Source organism: Hoplias malabaricus, chromosome 12 (genome assembly GCF_029633855.1).
Source record: "Hoplias malabaricus isolate fHopMal1 chromosome 12, fHopMal1.hap1, whole genome shotgun sequence".
Taxonomy (NCBI): domain Eukaryota; kingdom Metazoa; phylum Chordata; class Actinopteri; order Characiformes; family Erythrinidae; genus Hoplias; species Hoplias malabaricus.
The window spans coordinates 25,806,427-25,833,271 of NC_089811.1; the positions used below are offsets into that span (position 1 = coordinate 25,806,427).

General features: G+C 37.9%; 1 protein-coding gene across 1 annotated transcript in view; it reads right to left on the minus strand.

Annotated features, from left to right (window-relative positions):
- The window catches only part of clasp1a (cytoplasmic linker associated protein 1a), a 66,704-nt gene that overhangs the window by 39,223 nt on the left and 636 nt on the right, over positions 1-26,845 (minus strand). Inside the window, exons 2-8 of the mRNA XM_066686335.1 lie at positions 25,063-25,675; positions 8,221-8,299; positions 7,974-8,077; positions 7,295-7,386; positions 7,005-7,080; positions 6,227-6,324; positions 1,672-1,742 (exon numbers count right to left, since the gene is read on the minus strand). Of these exons, the coding sequence (XP_066542432.1) occupies positions 1,672-1,742; positions 6,227-6,324; positions 7,005-7,080; positions 7,295-7,386; positions 7,974-8,077; positions 8,221-8,299; positions 25,063-25,257 (715 nt within the window). The 5' untranslated portion in view covers positions 25,258-25,675. The remainder of the gene's footprint in view (positions 1-1,671; positions 1,743-6,226; positions 6,325-7,004; positions 7,081-7,294; positions 7,387-7,973; positions 8,078-8,220; positions 8,300-25,062; positions 25,676-26,845) is intronic.

The window sequence follows — 26,845 nt, forward strand, 5'->3', positions numbered from 1 at the left end:
TTTTGCAACTGCAAAACTAAGATGATTAGCTTAACACATATGGCTGCAAGCTGTGCTAGGCAACTTCACTGAACGCATCCCTGGGTATTCAGTGAGATTTCAAAGTGTTCAGCTCTTCTACAATTAAGAGCTCCTTCAGAGTATATAGTCAGTCTAGAGTAAGAAACAGCGGGTCATGCTTACACTCACTCTGCAAAATGGAAAGATGAAGCAAATCCTCTAGATTTCATTTATTTATTTTTAACTGGTCTCCTGGCAACTGCAAAGGAACCTACACAGGTAGAGCACTTCCAGAGTCAATCATTACAATTAAATTGATTAACTTATGCCATTTGACATTTGCTAATAAGTGTGAGAAAAGAATTATAGGGCTTTCCAAAATTTTGGATCTCATTCTGTTAGGCCACAGGCTTAAGCTGGCCTCAATCTCTAACAAACACATTAACGAGGAGTAATAAATGCCGCCACAACAAGCATTTAAAAAATGTAAAAATATTCATACACCAAAATATCATAAAGGCTGTTTCCTTTATTATTCTGAAATAAAGCAAAATGATGGAACTCACTTCCGTCAATTCAACACAATTGGGCATTTTGATTTCTAATGGTTGTTTCTGAAACATATAGTGAACAAAACAGTCATTTTAATGTATATTTAATATTGGTCGTTTTTTATTTTTATGCTAGCTTATTTTTGTTGGTGTTTTCTTTTGCATAGTATGTTCTGACTTTTACTGTCATGAATGTTCTTAACTGCATATCCACCACCAATCAGCCATAACATTAAAACCTCATTTTGACAATCTATGTCCATTCCACTGACCACATAGGAGCACGTGGAGTTCTACAATTATCAACTCCATCTGTTGCTCTGCATAAGTTGTTGGTACTCTTTCACCCTGTTTGTCAATCAGAAGCCCCAGAAGACCATTACATTGCAGGTATGATTTTTGTCATAAATCATTCCGACACAGACATGGTGGTGCTTTGTTAGTGTGTGTAGGAGTACATCAGACACAGCAATGCTGCTGGAGTTTATAAACACAGTGCCCACATCCCATCCTATTAGACACACCCACCACATTGTGTTAGTAATCCTCTAGACCCTCATCAGTGGTCAATGGATGCTGCCGACAGTGATATTTCTTCCTCTCTCTTTTAACCCAAACTCAGCACTAAACTCACAATGGTGGTGGGCTACTGAGTTTGTGGTTTTTTCCCTACACATTTTCAGATTGTGACATTACCATTCAGTGAGCTCCCACGGTGCCCAATCCCTGTGGCTTTCTTAAACGCACATGAATGAAATGACTAAAACTAGGTTAACCACCACATCTCAGTTATGACGCAAAAAACAGCTATAAACTACAAAATACCAATTCAGATCATTGTATGACTGGATTATGCTGATGCAACACTGCAGACAGAATTAATCAAGACCTTAGGAGGAGCATGTTATCAAATCTGGATTCTATTCACTACCTTCAAATAAACCCTTTACACAAGCAGAGTAGCTGTAACTATAGGCTCATATTTTACAATAAAATCCTTTAAACAATCTTATATTCCATAAAAAATTACATTTAATGAGTACTAATGCTGGGATCTAGTCAAGTACAATTACAAAGCTGCATAAGTAAGAAGACGACTAGTATCAGAACCAAATCTTACCTGAGCCAGTGGACAGGATCATGTTCCCAGATCTTTGGACTTCATCAAATCTGCTGAAAATTACATTCAATCTGAAAAAAAATGAAATATGCAAGATAGGTTAATTATTACATAACAAGTCTTCCATAAAACATAAGTCAGTACAAAACACATACAATCCCATTACTAAAAAGTTGAGACATTTGGTAAAATGTAAATAAAAATCAAATTACAAATGATATGTAAATTATTAAAACCTTATTTTATAATAGTACTAAGACAACATTTAAAAACTTGAAATTTAGAAAAGGTTTTTGTGTTTGTGTTTGTGGCTGCAGCAACAAACTGTTTACAGGCACAAGGGATCTGAAGACCATGGCCAGCTAATACTGGTCGTGATCGTTCTCTCTTGTGTAAAGATTTCTAACAATTATTTGAAAGTTTTAATGATATGATATGAATTCTGTTATTATTGACATTTTGCTCTGGGTCCCACCTTTTCTGAAAATGGGATTGTATGTCCAGTGAAAAACACCCATTATTGTGGCAACTAAAAATGGTGAACTATTTTAATTTAAACTACATTCCTTTAGATTGCCTGTAGAAAATCTCAAGCTGCAAACAGGGAATAAATCTAAGACAACAGTGCCACAGATAACCAGTTCAAATCTTCTTGAATCCCAGAATTCACTGATAAAAATAAATAAATAAATAAATGACATGGCGTGCAAGCTTCAATAAATAAGACCTAGTAAGCACCACAAATCTAATTTTGTCCCCGTGTGCACCCTGAAAGCAAGGCTCACATTCTGGACACCTCCAGAAAAATTCCTCCTACACCCTCTCATAGAATGCCTCAGTCAGAAAAGAGTGACTCAGACATTCTTACCCAGGGCACTTCACAAGAGAGCTGTATCTTTCCAACCTCTGAAACTCCCTCAGAGCTTTAAACTGCCATGCTGGATGGAACAAGCACCTATGACTTAATTCCAAAACTACAGCAAAGCTGAATTTAGAAAGGTTTTCCATATAGTTATGAAAAGTGGAAAGGGGGATTTTCCACATATTCTGACCCCTCCATTAATGATAGATGCATGGAATGAATCAAAGATTATACATTTTGTCCAAGGTTTAATTTGGTAACATACACAATTTATCCATCTAGCCCTCCATATTAAACTGAATGGGCACAATGGCAGGGTTTAACATACTGTCTGTCTATAATTATTGCTAAAATTTTGAAAAAATTGATAAAATTAAAGCTGTTTGTTCTGGTCGCCCTTGGCTTGCTCACCTGGGGGATTTTTACATTTCTTGTCAAAACTTTGTCTTTACTGTGAAGCTGCTTTGTGACATCAGTTGTAAAAAGTATGCTATAACAAGTAAATTTGATTTGGTACCTTTTGAAAGGGACATATTAAAAAAACAAAATGGTGCATGTGCTCTTTACACTGGGGATCTGGAGCCAACAGTCTACAAAACATGGCATAAAATGAGTATTCTGTGCTGGTTCATACACAGAGTGCAGAGAGTTTAGAGTTGTCCCGCCTCCTCATCTGTGCATCTACACTCACAGCGCTTGACATGTCTGAGTCTCGCTAATCACAGCACTGGACCCATGTTTATGTAAGTGTGCAGAGACAAGGTTAAGTGGAGCAAAGCAAAGGGAAAAAAATAAACATGGAGAAAGTGAGAAAGGAGAAGAAAGGACCAAAAAAATAAAAAAATAAATTAAAAAAAGTGCTGGGCAGTCACACTGAATATGAGCAGTGGCTTATTCTCATTTAAAAGGAGCATGAACAGGAAATGGGCATTCTGAACAGGTCTGGTTTGTCAAATGTAATGTGGTTATCAAGGCATGTCACAGATGCTTTATTAAGACAGAAACATTGCACTAGGGTTGGACAGTTTAACGGTAATACCGTATAGCTGTATTTGAAAATGTGGGCGGTGTTTATGTGGTGTGTGTGGGTGGTGTGTCAAATTTCTTCTCTGTGTTTTTAAAAGTCGGCTAAAATATTCATGTGCACTTAAGAGAGCCACAGGGAGGGGGCGCTGTGGGAGCTCAATGGCTGTCTGAAAACAGGTGTAGAAAAACACAAGCCTAGTAGCATTTGTAAGTTTAGCGCTGAGCCTGGGTTAAAAGACAGAGAAAGAAAACTTTGAACTCACAGGTATATGGCTTTATCGTTTAAATACTCTGTGCGTGTAAACCAGAGTTTCTCAAAGTGTAGAGCGTGTAGGTTTTACAGGTGAGGCGCAAAGAATCTAAAGAAATGAGCACTTCTTTATTAATGCCTTTTTGTTTTGCTCATAAAGCTTATTCAGTAAAAAGCACCCACTCACAATGGATTCATTAATAGCCCTTAAACACAAAGCATTAGCATGAGCATTAGATAGGACCCCAGAAAAACGTAGCTTGCCTGGAACCAAAATATGCTTTTATTCGCAAGCTTTTATTTTGAAAATGCGCCACTGAGATTAACGTGTTTTGGCTGTGATTCAGATACAGTGGGTCTTCTTGCGCCTTTTCAAATACAAAGCTGCTCCAATCAGAGAAGTTTACTGGCCTCTGATTCACCATCAGAGTCTGGTTTATAAAGTTAGCTTTTACCAGCTCTGAGCTTGAGGTCAGTAACAAGAGCGCAACAGATAGCGATGACGGCTAATTACAGCTATAAAAGTGGCTTGTATATAACTGTTAGGGTAACAGAGGATCTGAGAATTAGTATGAGCGTATGAGTGTTCAGGTTGTGAGAAAGCACTCTAAACATGCAGCAAGTTAACTTTAATCTCTGGCGGTATCCCAAACTGCACACTGCTGCACCGAATAGTATGAAAATATTAAACATAAAAATATATACACCGCCCTTAGCAGTGTTTCTGTAGTGTAGTATGTACAGTTCCATAGTGTGTGGGGCACAGACTCACTCTCTAATGTTAATGTTAATCAAATGATGTTCCACATCATTATAAATGCAGTATTTTACTGCTTTATCTTCATAGGAATCAGCTTATAGCCATCTAATATTTTAGGTATTTACTTAAATAAATTAGAAAATTCAAAACCTGGATGTGTATTTTATTACCGTTTTTTGTGGGCGATATGGGACAGGTGGGGCATGTAAATTCCCTTTCGTCTGAGGTGGGGAATGATAGAAAAAGTTTGAGAACCACTGTGTTAAACAGTGTACCCCATCTTATTTCACTTATTTTCAAACGTTTCTGTCCCTTCAGCACCAGTTGCTGAAATTTGCTTTCTCAGAAATGTTTTGTATCATCAACACATGCGTCAGTGTGCACTGTCAGGCTGTGTTTAGCTAAATTCACTGGACTTTGTGCTCACAGATATAAGGCTTAGCACAGCCTGACAGAGCACCTCCCCAAAGCCCCCACCCCTGCCGCAGTAATACCGTATACGGCAGTAATATTTTGAGACGGTATGAAAAATGTGGATACTGCCCATCCCTAATTTGCATGTGCATTTAAAATTATATTCATTAGAAGTTAAAAGAATGAATACTTCTATTATGCACTGTATATTATGCGAAATCGGACATTTTTCATGGGCTCCTCCTGGAAAAAAGGCAAAAGTAACCCCATGTACACTGTTTATATCCCTAGCTAATTTTTAATGAAAATAAATAACTTGGCTTACAGTGAAGGGATCACAGAGCTGCTCTAGTGTCATGCTTTTGCCCCCAAGCAGGGTCTAAAAGAACCTCTCCCACAGCTTCATAAACACAAACATGATCAGAAGAACAGATGCTAACTTCAGGCCAATAACAAGGTCCCAGTCTCGACATGAGGGCAAAAAGACACTCAGATATTTTCATTATGTTCAGGACTTTTAAAGGGTCCCGAGCATTCAGCATTTGAAAAAATATATATACAAATAAACTGGCCTTTTGAATCCATAGGTTTCATGTCTGTCCTCATGTCTCTCATAGACATGTCAAATGCCTATAAAGGCAAAAAAGTCCTTTAAAAGTAACGATAAATAAGTAAATAATAACTGACTAAATGTCCTCTCCAAGTGCATGTGTTAGCCCTGAAACTGCATTTCCTCAGTACAGTGCAGGGTCAGAGCAGCTAATCTAATCATTACAACGCTGGTGTAGAGTAAATTTAATTAGGCTGCTTGAGAGTACATGCAAACCCAGTGTAAGAAATTGGACAGCTCACACTTCCCTAGGGGTCTTATTTTCAGACTCCAGCTGTCACAAGAAAGCACCGAACTTGTTACAGAAAAGAAGAGTGCCAGCCAAACCCTACAGAAGCTTGGCTTACTTGATCTCCATGCAGGGAGTTTATGGCAGCCAGTAAAAAATAAAAAGTTTGATGTAGGACCCCATTTTCTATTTTATATTAGCAAATTCTAAACAGCTACGGATTTGGATTGCTATATTTAACCCAAATTTTAGGATCGACTATTCCTTTTGACTCATGAAACAGTCACGCCTGTAAACAAGTGCTTATTGGTTACTAAATAATTTGGTGCAGATACAGGCACTTTATTGCATTTCACTATGCATTTGATACTGCCAAAATAGCAAAAGAGAGACTGAAATGTTACCTTGATTGTGGTAAACCTTTCTTGCTGAGGTCCACCCTAACTCTCTCTCCAACGTGTCTATATATTTCCACAAGGCAATTCATAGCACTGTCCCTCACCTAGTAAGAGATAAATAGTTAATTAAATGTTCAATATACAGAGTGCATCTACATAGTAAAGACTGAGTTGAATCTAATTTCAATTAAAAAACAGAATGCATCTGCTCTAAAAGTTACAATGTTCTAAAGCCAAAAGCTACAGGCAGTTTTCATCCAAAGGTGCTGCCCAAATTTAAATATAATTAAAAAATTTGTATAATGCATCTTTATAAATTCAACATAGGGGGACAAAACATAGTATAGGGCTGCTTACAAAATTCTATTTAATTAAATATGAACACCGGATAGATGTCAGCTAGAAATGTTTGTTTTTGGACTTTTAAATTTAACTTAATATAAATATATTTTACACTAAAACACTTATCTGCCTGAAATACTATCTAAAAATTAGTAAAAATATATTTCACAAACACACACGTTTTCAATACAAGAATTTCTAAACAGAAAACTGACTGTCATTAGCGAGAAAAACCACCAGGGGGAACAGTAACTCAAAGGAGGACACCAAATGGTATTTAGAAAACAAAGCCCATGCTTTAAATTTTTAATATGTCACATAAAGTTTATCTTACATATGAATCAAAATACTCTTAGTCACTCATTTTAAAACAGAGGGCTGAATTCCTTCAAAATACCTATGCTTAAAACTTTATGTAATTAAAAAAAAAAAAAGAGCATACCTGACTTGTGGGGTCTCCTAGTAGATTACATATATGTGGTACAATTTTGCTAAGGGTTAAGCCCTGGGCACCATATCTGAAGAAAAACATAAGAAATAGATTTAGTACTACATTAGGATGATAAATATGCCACCTTCTCATTTTCCAATTAAACACACAATATCACAGCATTTTAATAAACACTAGTGGTGATGCATATTTACAGAAGTGAGAACATACGTGAGGGCAAGTATTTTAATATGATGTACCTAAAACTAATTACAGAAAACAATGACTTTACAGGGACTTACACGTTTAGTGTTGCAATGAGACAAAGACAGACTCCTTCCCTGGTCCTGTTGTTTTTGTGTTTAAATCCTCCCAGCATTCTGTCCCACACATACTGCAAGGACAATCCAACAAATGCACTGGTTTCAATTCAATTTAATGTCTGCTAATCTCATTAAGGTTTTGTCAACTCCTTCCTCTGTAAGCTTGGGAAATTGCCCATTTACTAAGTGAAATTGGTCATTTAACTAATCACTTGGGAGACTGCTGTTTTAGATGGCTAAAATTTAAGTGTGCAAGCAGTCATATTAAACCAATGATTGAAATAAAATATCAATTTGATAATGTGTGATATTCCTTATTCCACTGTTCTTCATGAAGTTTGAAGCGACTTGATTCCAAACTCCAAGAAAACAAAGCTTAATTTTAAACTTTCCAAATCCTTAATTCATATCATTCTTGCAAAATATACTCCAGGAATTTCTGGTGGTAAGGCCTCTGGATGATTACAATATAATATCGGTTCTAAAATATGTGAACACAAGTTTACAATCTTCTTGCATCTCCTTTACACTGTCCTATGTAATAATTCAGATTTGCCGAGGAGAGCTACATTCCTTTTCCACCCTATGAAAATACACCTCTGGGCACATGGTAATCAATTAACTGATTTAAGTCCTGTTTTCATGCATTTTCAACTACCTGAGGGTTAGCAGCCTGGTCCATGATCTTCAGCAGCAGTGTCTGGTCTTGGTCTCTAACTTGATCTTTGGCGTCACCTAAACGATCAATCAAGCTAGGCAAAACTGTAAGAAAAGCAAACAGCAAAAAAAAAATAAAAATACATGTCAGTCACCTATGAATGAGGAAATGCATATCTATGAGACATTTGCTTTGTCTAGCATCACATCCAGAGACCCTAAAAACTTCAAGTCTGAATAAATCATACCTGTTCCAACTTGGGTCCGAAAACGGTCTTGCAATCTTGTCACTAAGGCAGACAAAATGTCTATTCCCAGCAACGCCAACTAGGTAAAAGGAAAACAACAAGAAGAAAAGAAAAGTAAATATATAAAAATGTTAAGAGACTGTTCATACATAGTAAATACTTGTTCTGTTATTAGGACCCTGGATCTAATCGGGGTCCATCTCTTCAAAAGCTGAGAAAGCAAAGCTAATTCCTGATTTACTACTTACTGTGCATTGAAATACTTCGTTTTTCTAAAGAAATGAAAGCCAGATACTTTAAAGCCCCCCTCAGGTCATAAATTAAACTTCTTCTCTAAAGTTTCTGCTAATTTACAATATATCTACTCATTGCCATCACAGTAATTCACCTACATACTCAGATGTGAGCTCCATCAGCAGATGGAGGCTTGAAGGTATAATCCCAATCCTTTGTTCTTAGACAAAGGAGAATTACAGTAATTATGATGTCTTTTAAAAAAAACACAAGCCAGGAGATATCTAAGCCACACAAGCTAAAGGAAGCTATCAAACTGGCTTGTAGGAGGCAAAAGAACATTTATATTTTAAGTTATTTTAGTTCATTTAAATTAAGTGTATATTTTTCCATATTGCATGTTTAAAATTAAACAAGTGGGGTAAAACATGCACTCGAGTTTTTTACTAAAGGTAATAAATAAATAAATATTAAAAAACAAAATGTGCAAAACTACAGCAATTCCTGCTTGAGAAGACAACAGGGTTTTCTTGTACTTTGTTGATCTATCAGTCACTATGGTGCTTTTCCACTGCATGGGATTGGCTCAACTCAAATTGACTTGACTCGCTTTTAGCTGGTTACTTTTCCACTAGCACAGCTCCCCCAGTGAATGCAGCTGGTGACATCTTTAAAAATCAGAACAAAGTTAGGCACTATTTATGCATTAAGCATTTGTGCATAGTTTTTGTCTTTTGGGCTGAACCCAACTCCACGCGTCAGTTCTCACATATTTTCTTGTACATCTGTACAAGAAAAGTACAGTCGAGTCGTATAGGTTCTATGCAGTGGAAAAGCACTATAAAGGCCACTCCCAGCCACAGCCATTGACCAACTCCACAGACATGCAGAGATCTGGACTCATGTCATGCTCGCGTGCTGTTCAAACCCCCTCTCGAGCAACTGGCTGCTTTTCTTTCTTTCAGACCTCTCCACACTCTTTATGGCTATTTTTACTCACTTACCACAGAGCCCAGGAAAGGAGTCGTATTGTCTTCCATGGGCTTTTGTTTCTTCTACTTTCCCTTTCTACATTTAACCCCCTGAAGTCTGGGGTTAACAATGTATGTGATTATACATACATACATATATATATATATATACACACACACACGTCAACCCCTCTGAAGCTTCTCCTCTCCCATATCTATGGCAAAAGCTAGTCATTGCACATGCACATTCCAACCAAGCATAATGAGTAATGCAGCTGGCAAAAAGTCAGTGACACGACTGGGTCTTTCAGAAGTAAAGGTGTGTAGGGCTTCAACATTCCGTGAAAGTGTACACAGAAGACAGTTTTAATGAAACAATTCAAAAATATTTCTTAAATCTACAGCACACAATATTTCAGAGATATGCAAGTGACAAGACCCAAAACCAAATGGTGGCTGACTGAGATTTTCATGACCTCAGGTGGCACTGAATTTAAAACAAACCAATTTCTGTAGTATAAATCAGTGCTTGGGCACTTCCCAAAACCATTGCCTGTAAATATAGTTTGTCCCTGCAGCCACAAATACAAGTTAAACTCAAAGATCAAACCACAAGTGGAGAACTGTTCTGTGGCCAATAAATTGATGACATAAAAATGGGCAAATATTTTTCAATAAACTAAGTTTGGACGATTTTCTACTGATAGAGGGTTTTGATTATTTTAACATCAATGACATTTGTTTTTAATTTTAATTTTGCAGTGTTCCAATGTTTTTGGAAAACAATTGAAACAACTGTTCTAATCGACCCAAAAAGCTACAGTACACAGAACATTTCATGCGAGTATTTATGAATAAATTGCCTGTTACACAAGATGATCAAGAGAGAGGTTGATGCAGAAAATATGGCAAAATTATTCAAGCCTCAGATTGACTCCTATATTACCATTAACAACATCACATGTACATTTACAGTTCATTTTGTATAGCAAATAAAACATATTGCTTCAAAGAAATGAACAGCTGGTTTGCAATGATGAACAAAATTCTTTACACTCCTTCTGTTTCCAGATTGTCCTAAATGACCAGAAAAGTCATGACTATCAATGATTATTTTAAAAATGCACAAATATTGAAAGCTGTTTATTGTAGCACTGCTCATGTGCAGCTTCAGCACTTCTGGTCTGGAAGGTGCCAACACATGTGAAATTAATACTGGGCTTTAACTGACAACCTTAGTAAATAAACAAAATGAGACAGTTGTGCCCACAATCACATTAAATCCATCTCATTTCATCTGTCATGTAGGTACGCCCCACATCAATCACCACAAGATATCTGGGTGGATCTTGTCATTAGGTTGTCGTCTTGACCGATGTAACCTGTAAATTCAGCTCATTCTGCATCCCAAAATATTTCTGTGCCCCCATTACCATTGCAGTCTAATAATTTTTTAGCAAACATTGGAGCACTGTATTCGGGCAAGTTAGAATATATGCACAGAATCCATACCATATTGTTCATACCTATCTGGTTCAAATAGGTAAGTCCACTAAATACATTTTACAATAATAGACAACCCATAACCACAAGATTACTAGATAAACTAGTCATTTGTATAAATGCAAAGGTATAAAGCCATGCTAAGTAACAAACAAAATAATCTAAGAGAATGAGGGTCTTCATTAACTCAATGTAAATACGCTAATAGGAAACAGATGCAAAGCTTGCAGGGAAAAAAACAAGAATAAAAACACTGCAGATTAGTGTCTCAAAAGAGACACTTTTGAGCCACCAATCCACCTACCAATGTGTGTTTTTTGGACCGTGGGAGGAATACGGAGCACCCGGAAGAAACCTACATGGACACTGGGAGAACACACCAAACTCCTCAAAGACAGTCACCTGGAGCATGACTTTAACCCACAATCTCCAGGTCCCCGGAACTTTGAGAGCAACATTATCTGCTGCACAACTGTACTGCCCTGTTGTATTCAAAAGACAACACGGTATACATTTGATTACATACTGATGTTAGGTTTCTCAAAGTTGACATTAGAGTTTAAATCTAAATTTGTTTACTGAGTTTTACAATTTTTTTTGCATCTTACAGATGTTAGGTTGATCTACTATAAATATACATTGACTTTTTAGGCTTAAGTTGCTCTCTTTTGTTACATTTTATTTAAACGTTTAGTTTATGTAATGCCTCATTAAGGTTTCATCAAGTAAAATTTACCAATTCCTTTATATAATTTGTATATGAAATGTAAGTCATTTATACTATTTTTTTTTCTATAATGTGTGTGTAATTTCAATTATTGTTTTAAAACTATTACCATTTGCCTTTACAACATGGTTACATTTAAACTAAGGGGTCTAAATTTAACACAAGTCTTTATATACTTTCAGAGTGGTTTTAATTTCCACATTCCAAACCTGACATATAGTTAAACATATCCCAGAACAATATACTTCAAGATATGCTTACCCCTACCCTTCTGGACAATAGATTCCTCTGTAGTAAAAATTGTCAACATTCAGACTGTCAGGTTTGCAGGTATTGTGCTTTCAGTATGATCCCTAAATCTCTGCAGTGATTTTCCATGAGCTGAAAGAACAGCTGGGCTATGTTAGAGCAGAGTGAAATCAACAGGCTCAGACAAAGGCCACAGGACAGAAACATAGGCCCATACTCTCATTTTCCCATGCATGCTATCATTATCGTCTCCATGTTGCCTACCCAACTGCAGAGAAAGCTCTGTCCAGTTGTGAATCAGCTTTAACTATTATCAGTGAGCCAGGAGTTCAAAGCACATTTCCTAGCTCAGCTCATCCCAGACCAGTGCTTGGGGCAAAATGAAATAAAGGCAGCTGTAACATTAGGCTAACGTTGCTCAACAGATGCTCACAAGCAGAAAAATGACTCAGTCAGTGACTAGCAAGAAATGCTTTAGGGACAAAGTCCACAAAGAAAATAACCATGATGGTCAACAGACAAATCCTGCATTACCAGATGCTTTTATCCCTTTATGCTGAAGTCCTTTAACTTAGAGCCTTTTCACACATGAAAGCCAGACAAATGTCCGAACCAAGGTTTGTGTTTTTTGTATACAAACTGTATACATTTCATCCAATTTATTTTGACACTACAATTTACAAAGAGAACTAAATGGCTATTACATTGAGTCATAATCACCTACATGAGATATGTCTCCCCATACATGAAATTGATTGATTTGTAGAGGAACATGAAATCTAATACTACTTATTTGTGGCCAAGATATATCTTATGAAAGACAAACACAAACATTATTAACTTTTACAATGCTTGTTTATTTAGCAGCTCCTTATTCACATAGTCCAGTCCACTTTAAAGGGTTGAATTTGGTGCACTCACTAATTAATGCAGATTCCCAAAACACAGCCAACTGCACTATTGCATTACATTTTAATCTCCCTCGTGAAAATCTACAAATGCTAACACTTATTGACACTAAAAATATTTATGTGAAATTATGTTCACTGTTAACAGACGGAGTGCGGTCTGGTTATGGTAATTAATTAAATTTTTTAGGCTTTTGTTTGGAGTTAAGGCGGTGAGTATATCACCTGGTTACATACACTAATATCCAATAATATTTGATATTATTTCAACTTTCTGTTATTGGACCGGAAACCTGAACCATCCAAAAAATATCTTTCACACTTCACACAAACAGGACATTAGTTCAGTTTGATCCAGAATAAAACTGCCTGTTTTGGTCTGGATCGTGGTCCAAGCCAACTTTTACACATGCCATTTTGGTTCACATCAAATCTGAATGTCCAGACCAAACACTGAATGTGTAAAAGCACGCTTAAACTGAAAAGTTTGTTGACCCACAACAAAGGTTCATCCCTTTACACACTGTATATCTGCATACAACAGCACTTCCAGCATTTACTCAGACTTGCTTACCATGCCACAGTTATGATGGTACTGACAGACTGTTTGAGACCTCTCAAGCCACGGGGCTCGGGTGAGCAAGCTGGATTCCTTTGCTGAGTAATGCAGGTTACATTTAAGGGTCAGGAACTGCCAGATAAGCTTGAAGTGGGTATAAACTGCAGAGTCAGGGATGAGAAGAAGAGTGGCTTTGACACTCCCCGTATTCCATCACTCACTAACAGAACTATGAAAAACCTTAATCTCCAATTAAGCCAACATACACACATACATATATATATACACACACACATACAAATATAAGTATGGTGTAGAGCCTCCTTTTGTGGCCAATACAGCGTCAATTCGTCTTGAGAATGACATATACACGTCCAGCACAGTGGTCAGAGGGATTTTAAGCCATTCTTCTTGCAGGATAGAGGCCAGGTCACTACATGATGCTGGTGGAGGATAACGTTTCCTAACGTTTCGCTCCTCCAAAACACCCCAAAGTGGCTCAATAATATTTAGATCTGCTGACTATGCAGGCCATGGGAGATGTTCAACTTCACTTTCATGTTCATCAAACAAATCTTTCACCAGTGTTGCTGTGTGTATTGGTGCATTGTCATCCTGATACACGGCACCGCCTTCAGGATACAATGTTTGAACCATTGGATGCACATGGTCCCCCAGAATGGTTTGGTAGTCCTTGGCAGTGGCGCGCACATCTAGCACAAGTACTGGGCCAAGGGAACGCCATGATATGACAGCCCAAATCATCACTGATCCACCCCCATGCTTCAGTCTGGGCATGCAACAGTCTGGGTGGTACGCTTCTTTGGGGCTTCTCCACACCATAACTCTCCCAGATGTGGGGAAAACAGTAAAGGTGGACTCATCAGAGAACAATACATGTTTCACATTGTCCACAGCCAAGAGTTGCGCTCCTTGCACCATTGAAACTGACGTTTGGCATTGGCATAGGCATGAGTGACCAAAGGTTTGGCTATAGCAGCCCAGCCGTGTATATTGACCTGTGGAGCTCCCGACGGACAGTTCTGGTGGAAACAGGAGATGCATGTTTAATTCTGCCATGATTTTGGCAGCCGTGGTTTTATGTTTTTTTTATACAATCCGGATTAGAACCCGAACATCCCTTTCAGACAGCTTCCTCTTTTGTCCACAGTTAATCCTGTTGGATGCGTTTCGTCCTTCTTAGTGGTATGCTGACATTACCCTGGATACATCTCAAAGACTTTCTGTCCAGTTTTCCAGTTTGTGTGTTTCAGTTTCATTGTCTAACCCCTGTGTGTGTGTGTGTGTGTGTGTGTATACACACACACACACATATATATACATATACATACATATACACACACATACACACATATATATATATATATATATATATATATACACACACACACACACCATGTTTTCAATCACTATTTGGAGGTCTAATTGTAAGGCCTGTCCCAAAAACTATTGAAATTCACAAGTAGGCACTGACCACACACAGGTGTTTGAACAGGCAGCATTTTAACGGTTGTCTGTCCTCATGAGGCAGATTATTGAGACGCTCTAATTAGAGAGCGATTGCATCATGGTTTGTTCCTGTACACCGCACACAACTTTACTTACCTTTGTTTACTTACCTTAACAGCTAGCATCATTTCAACACAATGGATTCAAATTTTCCCTCTTTAAATTTTTTTTTTTTTTTTGGCTGGCAGAATAATGCAATAGATGGGAGTCTAACACTGATGAATTGATGTCTAACACTAAAAAGTAAGCTAATCCGGCTAATGTTAGCAGTTTCAAACCCTGGCTCACTGCTCAGTAACTCTCAAAAACCTGATTAAAACACTGCCACAAAACTTATCACAAACACACACAGCCGTTACTTCCTATTCCAACCGGTGTCCTCGTGTTTGTTTCTGTTCACTCTACTGAGAAAAACAGTCCAATATTAACTAGGACATCCTCTCACTCTGTTTCTCCTCCTTGCTTCCCCTGCCATAATGTCTGTACCAGGAAAATCAAGCAAGAATTTCTTGTAGCAAGGTAAACACCTGTGAGCTATGAGCCGTAAAGTGTTACATAGTTCTCACGAAAGATCTTTGCCACATGATTCCGAAATTGCATAGCAGAACTGAGGATATAATTCTGCTGTATGTCATATTTGCAGGTGATTATGATTTTTTTGTTGTAATGACTGGTTGGAATTAAAGCTGATTAATACAACTCCAAATACTTGTTTGCATAAGTAATGACAGATCCGTATAATAATTATGGAGGTCCCAGTCTGATCTCAAAGATCAGTATTGTGCCGATCACAGAATTATTTTACTGATCTTTATCGGATTTACTGAGCTCAATCTTAAGTCCAATCCTCCATTTCCTCCTCCTGAAGCACGCTTTATAAAGGTTGTTGTGATCTGACTCTGCACACACTTCTTGTTCAGCACAAAATACACATTCCCGTGAGTCAAATTCAGAGCTGGAGTGTAAAGGGACATGATTAGAGTTGCCAACCGTCCCATGTTTAGACACTAAATGAGTTTAATAACTATAATGTGCTTTAAGCGTGCACTGTGTAACAGTACTATCTAGGAAAATCTAAGTATCAGGTCAGAACACGGTATAGGCAGATAATATTAAAAAAAAGATCGGGGGCAAAAAAAAAAATTGATCAGAACATCCCTAATGATGATGATAATAGGATAAATATGAAAGTGGATGTATTGGAAAACATCATATCACCTGAGACCAGAAATATGATATATTTCTTACTGCTAATTTCTATTGGTACCTGCCTTGTACTCCAGGAATGAAATACACTTCCGTGTGTACTTGTTTTGGACAACCATGAAACTGAGGTCACAGTGGAAGCATTCCAGACTAGCAGTTTGTTGAAAGCTTTGCTGAGACGACATGTGAACAAACAGATCTTGACACGTGTCCAAGCCTCTCCATGCAAAAGGGAGACACCACATCACTTTTACTGTTCCATCCGTCCCTGCTTTGCAACTTCAGTAGTGACTGATAGGAAGGCTTTGCATGGAAGACTTCATTAAGATCACTATAGCACATTATTCTCAGTGACAGGGAAACAGGGCTGTCACAGCAGCTGTGCTGATAGTGGGGTTGGGCCTTTTGCTCTGACATCAGATTAAAATATGGAGGAGTAATGAATGAAAGCACAGTCCAGTTTTGGGGCACAGGTTCTAGGATTCTATGAATAAATAAATAAATAAATAAATAAATAAATAAATAATCTGTTTATCAAACCTCCACTTAAAGTCTGGATGTCACTTAACTCAGCTAAGTTATTTTGTCCTTTTCTGAGTGTATATATAAAATTAAATAATTCCCAGTTCATATCCCCCCTATTTCCATTTTAAATATGACATTTAGCACTGAGTGTTAAAGTGAAGTTTACACTTAATACAGAGCAAGAGATGAAAAATTCTGTTGTGAACAAAATGACAATAGCAATAGAGGTTCAGCTAGAAGCACAAACAGTGCCACACTCCACACTCCACACTTTAATGGTAATTAAAATTAAATTGCCAATTTCAAAACACTAACAGAAGACACAATTATCTTGATAATTTGTTTAATAAAGCAAAATATAAACAAATGAATTCTGCCATATTTAATGAAGAAATGCAATTCAAATCAGAATAAAACCCCAGCAACAGACTTTATTAGAAGGCCCTGAATAATGGAGAGCATGGACAAAACATGAACGGAGAATGACTGAGCGAAAACAGGAATAGAGTACTTGTGCATAAACCAGTCTGTGTTCTCTTATGGGGAAGATAGTGAAGTAGGCCTGGGCCATGTAATCGGGTATCTGGTTAATGCTCCTGAATTCAGACTTTTTTATTAACATTTCTTGGATTGTTAACTCCATAAAGTCTTACAGGAAGAACCAGGGAACAACTTACTCAGAATTACTGGGCTCAAGCAGGAACATACCCGGGATGGTGTGCAAGTCCATCACACACACACACTACTGTTCTGACTTTAACACCCCTCTTTCTCACTCTAATGAAATGGCCATTCATGGATCCAGTTTGTGCTTTTCCACTAACCAGAAAATGTTGTTCCCATCTTGAACCAAAGAAAAAAAACTTCAGGAACAGCTCAGAGCCTCAAATACAGTGTTTTTTCGCAGAAGATGCAGTCATTTATTATTCATTTATTGTCTTTAACCGCTTACCCAGTTCAGGGTTGCAGTGGGTCTGGAGCCTACACGGAATCATTGGGCACAAGGCAGGACCACACCCTGGAAGGGGCGGCCATTTATAATTCATTCATTGTCTGTAACCACTTATCCAGTTTGTGGTCGCGGTGGGTCTGGAGCCTATGCGGAAGCACTGGGCGCAAGGCGGGAACAAAGCCTCCCTGGAGGGGGCTGTCATTTATAATCTGTTATATGAATAAAAAAATGCAAATAAAACACGCTCCGTTTTTGTGTTTCTGGGGCTGGGTTTAGAGCGATGCAGCACGTTGACTACTTGTCTTCGCTATTCAGAAGCTTGGCAGGACAGCTCAAAACTCATATCTCACTTTGTTCTGAACCCACTGTGAACAAAGAATTAACAATGTCCTTGTTATGACTCTGTACATTTATCTACAGCAGTGTCTGCAACCCACTGAGAAGGTATCCTTGGTTCCCATCTAAACTGATGGAAATGTTGGTATGGTTCACTTGAGAGAACCAAGTTTCCAAGAAACAGGAAAGAAACCGGTTCTTGGAGTGGGGGGGGAGAAGGTGCTAACAGTGCAAACAATGGAAACTGTGTAAAAGTGCATATAATACCATATTAACAGAATTAGCTGCACCATTTTCTTTATTACCATGACTGTCAGTAAAATATAAGGCTTCAAATATATTACAACTTATTCTCAATTATTTACTACAAATTGGTCATAGATCCAAACAGTCATTTGGTTCCAGGTTTTGACAGACGTGGGATTGTACCGTGCCAGGAGAAACCTGGCGCAGTGACAGAGCTACGGTGTAGCGCCCTGTCTCACATTCCTGTGCTGACATCACTCCCCAGGAACCCTTGAAACCAGGGAAAATTAAATCAGGATGGGGAGATGCGAATGGTCTCCACACCAGAGCTTGTGAAGACTTAATGAAATGTGATACAACCATGGGGTAACATAGCTGATACTGAGGCTCTTGTAAACACACCCTTTAGCATGGCTGATGGTAAGTGCTATATTAGTTATTTGACTTCTTTATAAGCAACAAACAAGATGTCATTTGCAAATGGTGCAATACTCTGTCAAATGCTGCCACTCCTAAAATCGTAAACAGTTCACTTTTAAACACATTTTGTGCTACAGGAGCTGTTAAAAAACACGCCTCTTAAAATGGACCCCAATTTTGTCCGTGAAGTAAATGTATTTTCACAAAAACAACAAAACTGAGGTTTATAAAATTAAACATAGATCTTTATAGCTGTACTGGCATAATTTGTGAAATTATTTCAGTTTGTACATCAAAAATTTATTTAACTAGGGTTGGGCCATACAACGATAATATTGTATACCGTGTGTGGCATTTATGGCATGTGTGTGGTGTGTCAAATTTCTGTTCTGTGTCTTTAAGAAAGCAGCTAAAATGTTCATGTGCATTTAGACTTATGTGGCTTTATCCTCTAAATGTGTGTGTTCTGAGCCTCAGTTTGCTGAAAAATCTGCTGTGGTGTGCTAAACCACAAGCACCTATTTGCCAGCTGCACTTCTAAACAGTGTAGAACTGTTGTATATCGCTAGTTAACTTTTCTGTTCCTCCAGCACCAGTTGCTGAAATTTGCTGTCTCAGAAACAGGTTTTTATTGTTTTATTATGTGTGCACTGTGTTAGCTGTGTTTAGCTAAGTTCACTCGACTTTGTGCTCACAGATAAAAGGCTCCCTGCAGTAATACCGCGATAATATTTTGAGACCGTATGATGGTATGAAAAATTTGGATACTGCCCATCCCTACTGATAGCAATGATAATTTTACGACAAAATTCCTGATCCAAAACGTTCATACTATTTAATTTATAGTCAGCTGCAAGAATTACTTTCAATCTGAAACAAAGCATGCTTAAATCATAGGGCACAACTTATCTGCATACAGACATCCACCAGTTTTCTGTGCACGTGATGCATAGAACACGTTATTTTGTGAAAGAATAATGCTATAAAAATTCGACAAATAATTTACAAAATTTTCAGAATTTGAGGATTACACCTACACTGAGGCAAATCAATCACTTCATTGCAGAAATCCAAGTGTCATGAATAATCTTAACAGATGTAAACTTCAATGTAAAATATTTTTTCTAATCAAGCATCTAATAGGTCAATTTCTAAATAATTTTACATATTAAGAAAACACTCCAAGCCACACATCACAGAAGCTACAAAAAATGTTCTTTATTCATCCCATTCTTAAGCATCCCATCCTCCCTGGTCTCCAGCATTGCAAGCTTCGTGGCATTCTCCTGCTGCCAGCCTGGAACCACACATCACACACTAATCATGAGACAGATATACGCATGCACATGCTCCAGAGTATACTCGGCTCAAGGAGGACTGAAACAGCCTCTAGACATAGGTGGATTTGTATCAGAATGTCCTGTTATTGAATATTTTTAAACCAGTTTTCACAGTAATGGGAGAAGACAGTATTGAAAAATGAAGAAGCAATGCTGAAGTAAAAAATAATAATAATAATGCAACTAATAGGACAGCATGTGTCATACTTACAGCATAATATAATACAAGCTGTAAAACAGAACTGCTCAAAATGCATTATTAAAGGGTTTAGTATACATTAGTAATTTTAACTATTATAACTAAATTTATAATAAGGATGAATCCCTTGGAATAAATATCCTTGCAATATTTCAAGCTAGTGCTGGGCGATATGAGCACAAATCAATATCATGATTAATTGTACATTTTACCAGATTACGATTAAAGAACGATTATTTTGATGATGAGACTTGTACTGTAAATATGCTCCAGTTTTAAAGCTGGGACATTTTTTCTAATATTGCTGTGAGCTTGTTCCTCTTGTTTTTTGAGCACTGTTTACATTTAATGTGTGATTGTGCTTTGGTGGATAAAACTGTATTTTCTCATCATTTACATTTGACTTCTTTTTGTTCAGTGTCATCTTAATTACAGTCAAAACACCTAACGTCCAAATCACAGACGCTGTGTTTTTCTTTGGTACTAGCTGCCACAGAGTTTAGGTTGCTTCCATGTGGCAGACAGGGGCAGAATCCTGTGACAAAATTAAGTTCTGATAGGCAATTTCGATTAGTTTTCAATTAAATGCCCAGCCCTATTTCAAACCAATATTGCCAGGTGATTGAAAACACAATTATTACTTAAATTCAGCCCCAGTACGTTATAAGAGCCACAGGGAGGGGCAGCTGTGGGAGGTCATTGACTGGTGACGTCACACTCAGAAAACCGATGGGGAGGTGGAAGGAAGGAGGGAGAAAAAACACATCACACACAAGCCCTGTAACCTTGAGTTTGGGTTAAAAGAGAGAGGAAGGAAGCTGAAAACAAACAAAATACTAAAAAGCCCCTTTAGAGGCTTTATCCTCTAAATGTGTGATTTGAACACAGTTTGCTGGAAAACCATCTGCTGTGGTGTGAATAATCTCTTATTTGACCTGTTTTTTCTTTTCTGTTCATCCAGAACGAGTCATTGAAATTTACTCTCTAAAAAACAGGTATTTATCATCCACCCATGTGTCTCTGTGCACAGAGCTAGATATCAATAGTCTGTTATATTGTGTCTTTAGTGAGCCTTTCAGTTTATTGAGACACTTTGAAAATAAAGAGATAATAGCCGCGAAAGGAAGCTAAACGTGTAGTTTTCCCACGGTATGGAAGTTGTGTTTGTATTTTGCATCTAGCGGTGACAGAATGCAACTAATGCACCATTTAAGGTGAAAGAGAAAATCCTAATGAATCGATTGCTTATCCTTTGTAACCCCCCTGTGTACTCAATTTTTTAACTCGTATTTTGGGATCTGAATATGGTGAATATGAATACGAGTTCAATTCAAGAGCTATTATATTCAGATGCATAATTGTGATGCAAAGTATTCAGAGGTGGAAATCTGAAGACAAATTCAAAATCAACAAAATTCAGATGCATAATTTCAGTGCTGCAAATCCAAAGTTAGGAATATTTCAAAGAGACAGATTTGCTTCCATACTTTTATTAGGTGTCCGAGTTAACAGGAGTCTGGAGAAGACATTTCTATAAATGCTTTGATAGCAGCTTATCTTTCAGTTCAGTTAAAAATCAGCCTCCATTACAGAATGTAGAACATATGATGTGATGCATTTTTTTGCATATTGTTTTCGTAATACTGTCTAAATATCACAGCACACACTCCTCCATTCTGTTTGTCTGTTCCTTCCCTCCATCTGGATGTTGAACATTGTCTAAACAATGTGATTAAAAACAACCCATTATTACTTGCCTGTAAAACAATTTAAATCTGAGGAATATCTTGAATCATAAAACATGCCAAAGAGCTGTGGCAAAATGAACATACCAGTATCCATTTTTAAAGAAATAATTTACATTACTTATAAAATACTACTTATATGGTAGCATATTTAGCTATATATATATATAAATAAAAACTATGTTTATATAAAACTAATATTTTCTAAAAATACTTGAACCATAATGTCCAACTTCCAAAAGCCTAGGTAAATACAGAGGGTTGCATCAGGGAGGGCATCTGGTGTAAAAACTGTGCCAGATCAAAGGTGTGGATCGCGGTTGATCTGCTGAGGAGACCCCAGACGGGAGCAGCCGAAAGAAGATTTTTAATGTCCAACTTTACCACATCACATGACACGCAGCCATGAAAAACCTCAAGGATTAAAAGATGTCCCCTATTGAATACAATTACTATTATTTCTGTAATAACTCCAAGAACTATACTGTATATTAAAAGGTGATGTTGGAAAACGCCACAACGTTGGAAAAAACACTTTTCATTACATTCTGAAGATGTTTCCTGAACATTTGCTAGCTCTCCAATAGGTTTGCGTGCTCAAAACCAGTCTAATGTGTTTATGAAACCCCAATATCTGTAAGAGTATTTAAAAATAAATAAATAAAAGCCTCTCCCCGCAATAAAAAAGCCATTTTGGAGGTTTTTAGACAAGAAAGAGTTCTCCAAACATTCAAAAGCATGAGCTGAGATGATGATATTGCTCGATTCCTACTCCATAGGTGGATAATATACCTATGTTTGTGCTGTAAATGGAACTGACTCTAAATTCAGAAGAGTGCTAACAGCATGGAAGTAAAAATGTTAATGTTTTTAACAACGAAAATGTTAAAAATAAATAAATAAATATCTTACAGTATAATAATTTTAATACATACATACAATTAAAAGACACAGCACTTCTGAACATAAATAAACAACCTCTCTCCCACAATCAGACATTCTCTTTAAAGCCATTACTTAAGGGATATACATACAGTGATAGGATTATGCACTACTGCAGTTGTATATGTTTTATTTACAGAGCTGTAGTGTCAACCATATAAAAATACTGCTACTGAAATCATAATCTCACATTTCTATGAATCATTAAGGGATTTAGCATGAAGGCAGAACATTTAGTTTGCTTTCATTTGTAGACTTTCAAAATAAATCTTTCACTAAAGCAAATGCAGTATGAGCCTCAGCTGAAGTCCATCAAAAAGATCCAAAAAGCAGAGTGGGTCTGATGCCTGCCACAGCAGAGACATTGCCCTGCCTATTGCCAATGATGCCAGGAGATGCACAGAGAAAGCCTCAGTACCCATCACACAGCATAGCTCCTCTTTAATCTGCTTAAAGGTAGAACACTTTGCTGTGATGCAGTGCAGAGCAGTGTGACCACTGGTCACAACCATTTAAAGTAAAATTAATAACATTGCTGGATAAATTAAATATCCCTTTAATGAGGGCTAATGTTGGATCAGGGCAGTCTTGTACCCTTATTAGCCTTGAATTACATTATATTAAAAACTCTGCCCGTTATATTTAAATTGGTTGTACAGTTATCAGAATGCCTTTCGCAGACAGCAGCAACAGTGAATTACTTTTCTCTCCAACTTCCAAACCTAAGCTTTAGAATACATTATACTGCTTGCCATTTATGACGATACATCAGAGTGGTCTGGCTGAGACCCTTTCAGAGGTCCCACTGTACTACCCCAAGTCAGCATTTTGCTCACTGTGACAAAAATAAGGTCAGAAAATGAATTTAAGTTCCACCAGTCACTTCCAGGCTAATTCATCCATCCATTATCTGTAACCGCTTATCCAGTTCAGGGTCGCGGTGGGTCCAGAGCCTACCTGGAATCATTGGGCGCAAGGCGGGAATACAACCTGTTTGGGGGGGGGCAGTTCTTCACAGGGCAACACACCCATTCACTCACACACTCACACCTATGGACACTTCTGAGTCGCCAATCCACCTACCAACGTGTGTTTTTGGACCGGAGAAAACCGGAGGACCCGGATGAAACCCACACGGACACAGGGAGAACACCAACTCTTCACAGACAGTCACCCGGAGCAGGAGTCAAACCCACAATCTCCAGGTCCCTGGAGCTGTGTGACTGCAACACTACCTGCTGCGCCAGCATGCCGCCCTTCCAGGCTAATTATTGTTTGAAATGTTTGTCAGAAAACAAAGCCTCAGCTGACCAGAAGCCCTTTAACCAGATCTAAAAGGACTAAGGCTTACTAGGACAGCTTTGAAAAGGGGGGGGGGACACTTCAGTAGCATGTTTTTGTACTGTTTGCAACTCACAATAATTCTTTTTTATAAATGCTAAGGGGTGTAATCTGACTGTTTAACTCTCATGGCCCAAATCTTTAAAAGGCTGAATGACGTGGTTATGAGAATAAAAATGTATTTAGGAACAAAATTATACAGAGTTAACAGATAACAAAATTAAGGGGCACAAACATCAGGTACTCACTCTGTAGTCTAGTCTGACTTTCAAAAAAAAAAGTGCCCTGAAATTGTTCCTAAAATTAATTTTGGCATAATTCCCAGACAATACCTCAATTAATAATGGCAGACATTAGAGTGGTGTGCTCTGGCCAGCATGACACTGCAGTAACGGGTCACTCAGCTAAAAGGCAAACACAGAATAGACTCTAGCTTTTAACCACAAAACTACTACAGTCCAAACCATTACTTTGTGATCAGCTAACTAGCAAATGTACAAACATCATCTTGAATTGAAGACTTCTCTATGCATGTTGGGCCTTTGCAGGTCACTTAAAAATGAAAGACAGGGAAAAAAACAAAAACAACCCCCCCCCTCAACCACACACACACACACATTGTGCCTGAAGCCATTGTAAATGGTTACTGACATGATGATGGCTCTTGTTTTGAGCCTGATCATGGAATCTGTCAACATGAATAAGTGTAAATTAACAGTGACCTCAAAAAGCCAGTACTATCTGAGGTGAATGCACTGACAAGATCAATTCCAGGACGGTCTTTATTGCCAAATTCTGGAAAATGGACATGATGCCCAATAAACAAACTCTTGCCGAATCATTACACATCTCAAACAAAATGTTTATTTGCAGGTTATAGTTTGGAGTGTATTAGTTATGTGTTCTTACCTTGAAGTTGCTGGAGTTGACCCAGGAGGTAGCAAGGCCATCCACCATTTTATCTAGTGCAGTCTGGTCCTGCTCCAGGTCATGGGACTTCTCCCTGTCACTGATGTAGTCAATAAGCTCCTGACCCACCTGTAGCCTGCGGCCAACATCCTTTTGCAGCACTTGAGCCAAACAGTACTCCATAGCGGGTTCCATTGCCTATGCCTTTCTACCACCACCTCAGAGGTAGTTGTACGAAAAACTAAGCAAAACCTTTATTGTGCTTGTCCGATGCCAGCACCCCACTTTCAAATTTTTAAAAAGAAAATAAGAAAAAATAAAAAAAGTGTTTATGTCCTAGTTGAGGCCAGTTCCTGTGTGTGCGGGCTAGCTGGAGGCTGAGACATGGAGATGTAGGCTTTGGAATGGCAGCAATGCACCATATGTGCACAGACAACAGCTGATGTGGATTGTCAACTCTCCTTTCCTTCTTTCTGAGAGACTTAGCCAAAGAGTTACCAACAGCAAAACCGCCAAGCCTGGGAGCAGCATTGAGAGTGGTAACTAGACCTCGAAAGGGAGGGTCCACTGGAACATTGCTTCATAATTCAGGAGTCCTCTTCTGTTGTGTTGCCTGGGGTCAAGAGAATGAAAAGAAAGGTTAACCTCAGCCATGTAAGGGGAGTTTAAAAGGCATACTGTGTGGTGGGAACTTTACATAATCAATGAATGGCACTCCAAATATAAACCTATCTATTACGGTTTACTTTATCATATGACTGTTGTCAATAATGGGATAAAACCTTACATCTTCATTTGTTTTCATTTAATTTAGATATTTTAAAATATCAGCTGTTTTTTACATGTGTGAACATTTCATAATGAATGGACCAATAGGAATAGCCTAAAACATTTGGAATGTGTAACAACAGGATTAACTTCCACCCAAGGCTAAGACGGAAATAATTGCAGAGAAAGGAGATTAGATGTTGTACATTTTCAGTAATTAAAAACTGCAAATGGTATTATAACATACAGTTTTGAATTCTACAAAGTAAAACAACCATAACTTTATAAGAAAATAAACAGGCAGTAAAACATTTCTGTAAATCAATAAGAGCAGCAACAACAAAATACACCACCAAATCAACGAATGGACTTTCAACAAGGTTAGAGATGATTCGTTGTGCTTTGATTCACAAATTCACAATCACAAAGCCGAGGGTCCCGTACTATTTATTAAAGATCCAGGGCTAAACCGTATTACAAAAACGCTGACTTCAACCAGATACAGACAGTTTTAGGCTTCGGTGACCCAAAAAGCCTCTTTACTGCTTAAATAAATTGCTTTAATGTCCACTGCTATAATGTATGTGAATGTCGTTTTATCTGGTTGTTTCACTGTGACGTTAGTCCATGTTCGCGTTATGTTTCGAGTGTTTGACCAGTGCACTGGCGTTAACACCAACCTTAGCTGTAGCCGATACAAACACCGTGGAGCAAAACCAAAATAAATGCGCTTCCGAGCCGCACCAGAGTCTTAAATGAGAATTGTCCAACGCTGACAACTAAAACACGACGTCTGTTTTAATCAGAAACTATGCAGAATTGCAGCAAAGGTCCCGATTGTCTCTCATTGTGTCTGGACAAGCGTCTTGTCATCGCCCTTTTAGCGTTAGCCAGCGGCTAAAGAGCTTTTCTGCTCTTAACGTTATTGTCCCGGGCCTGAGGGACAGTCATACAAAATACACTCTGCTTCATTATATCTTAACAACGTCTTAAACAATTACAACAACGCCAGGTT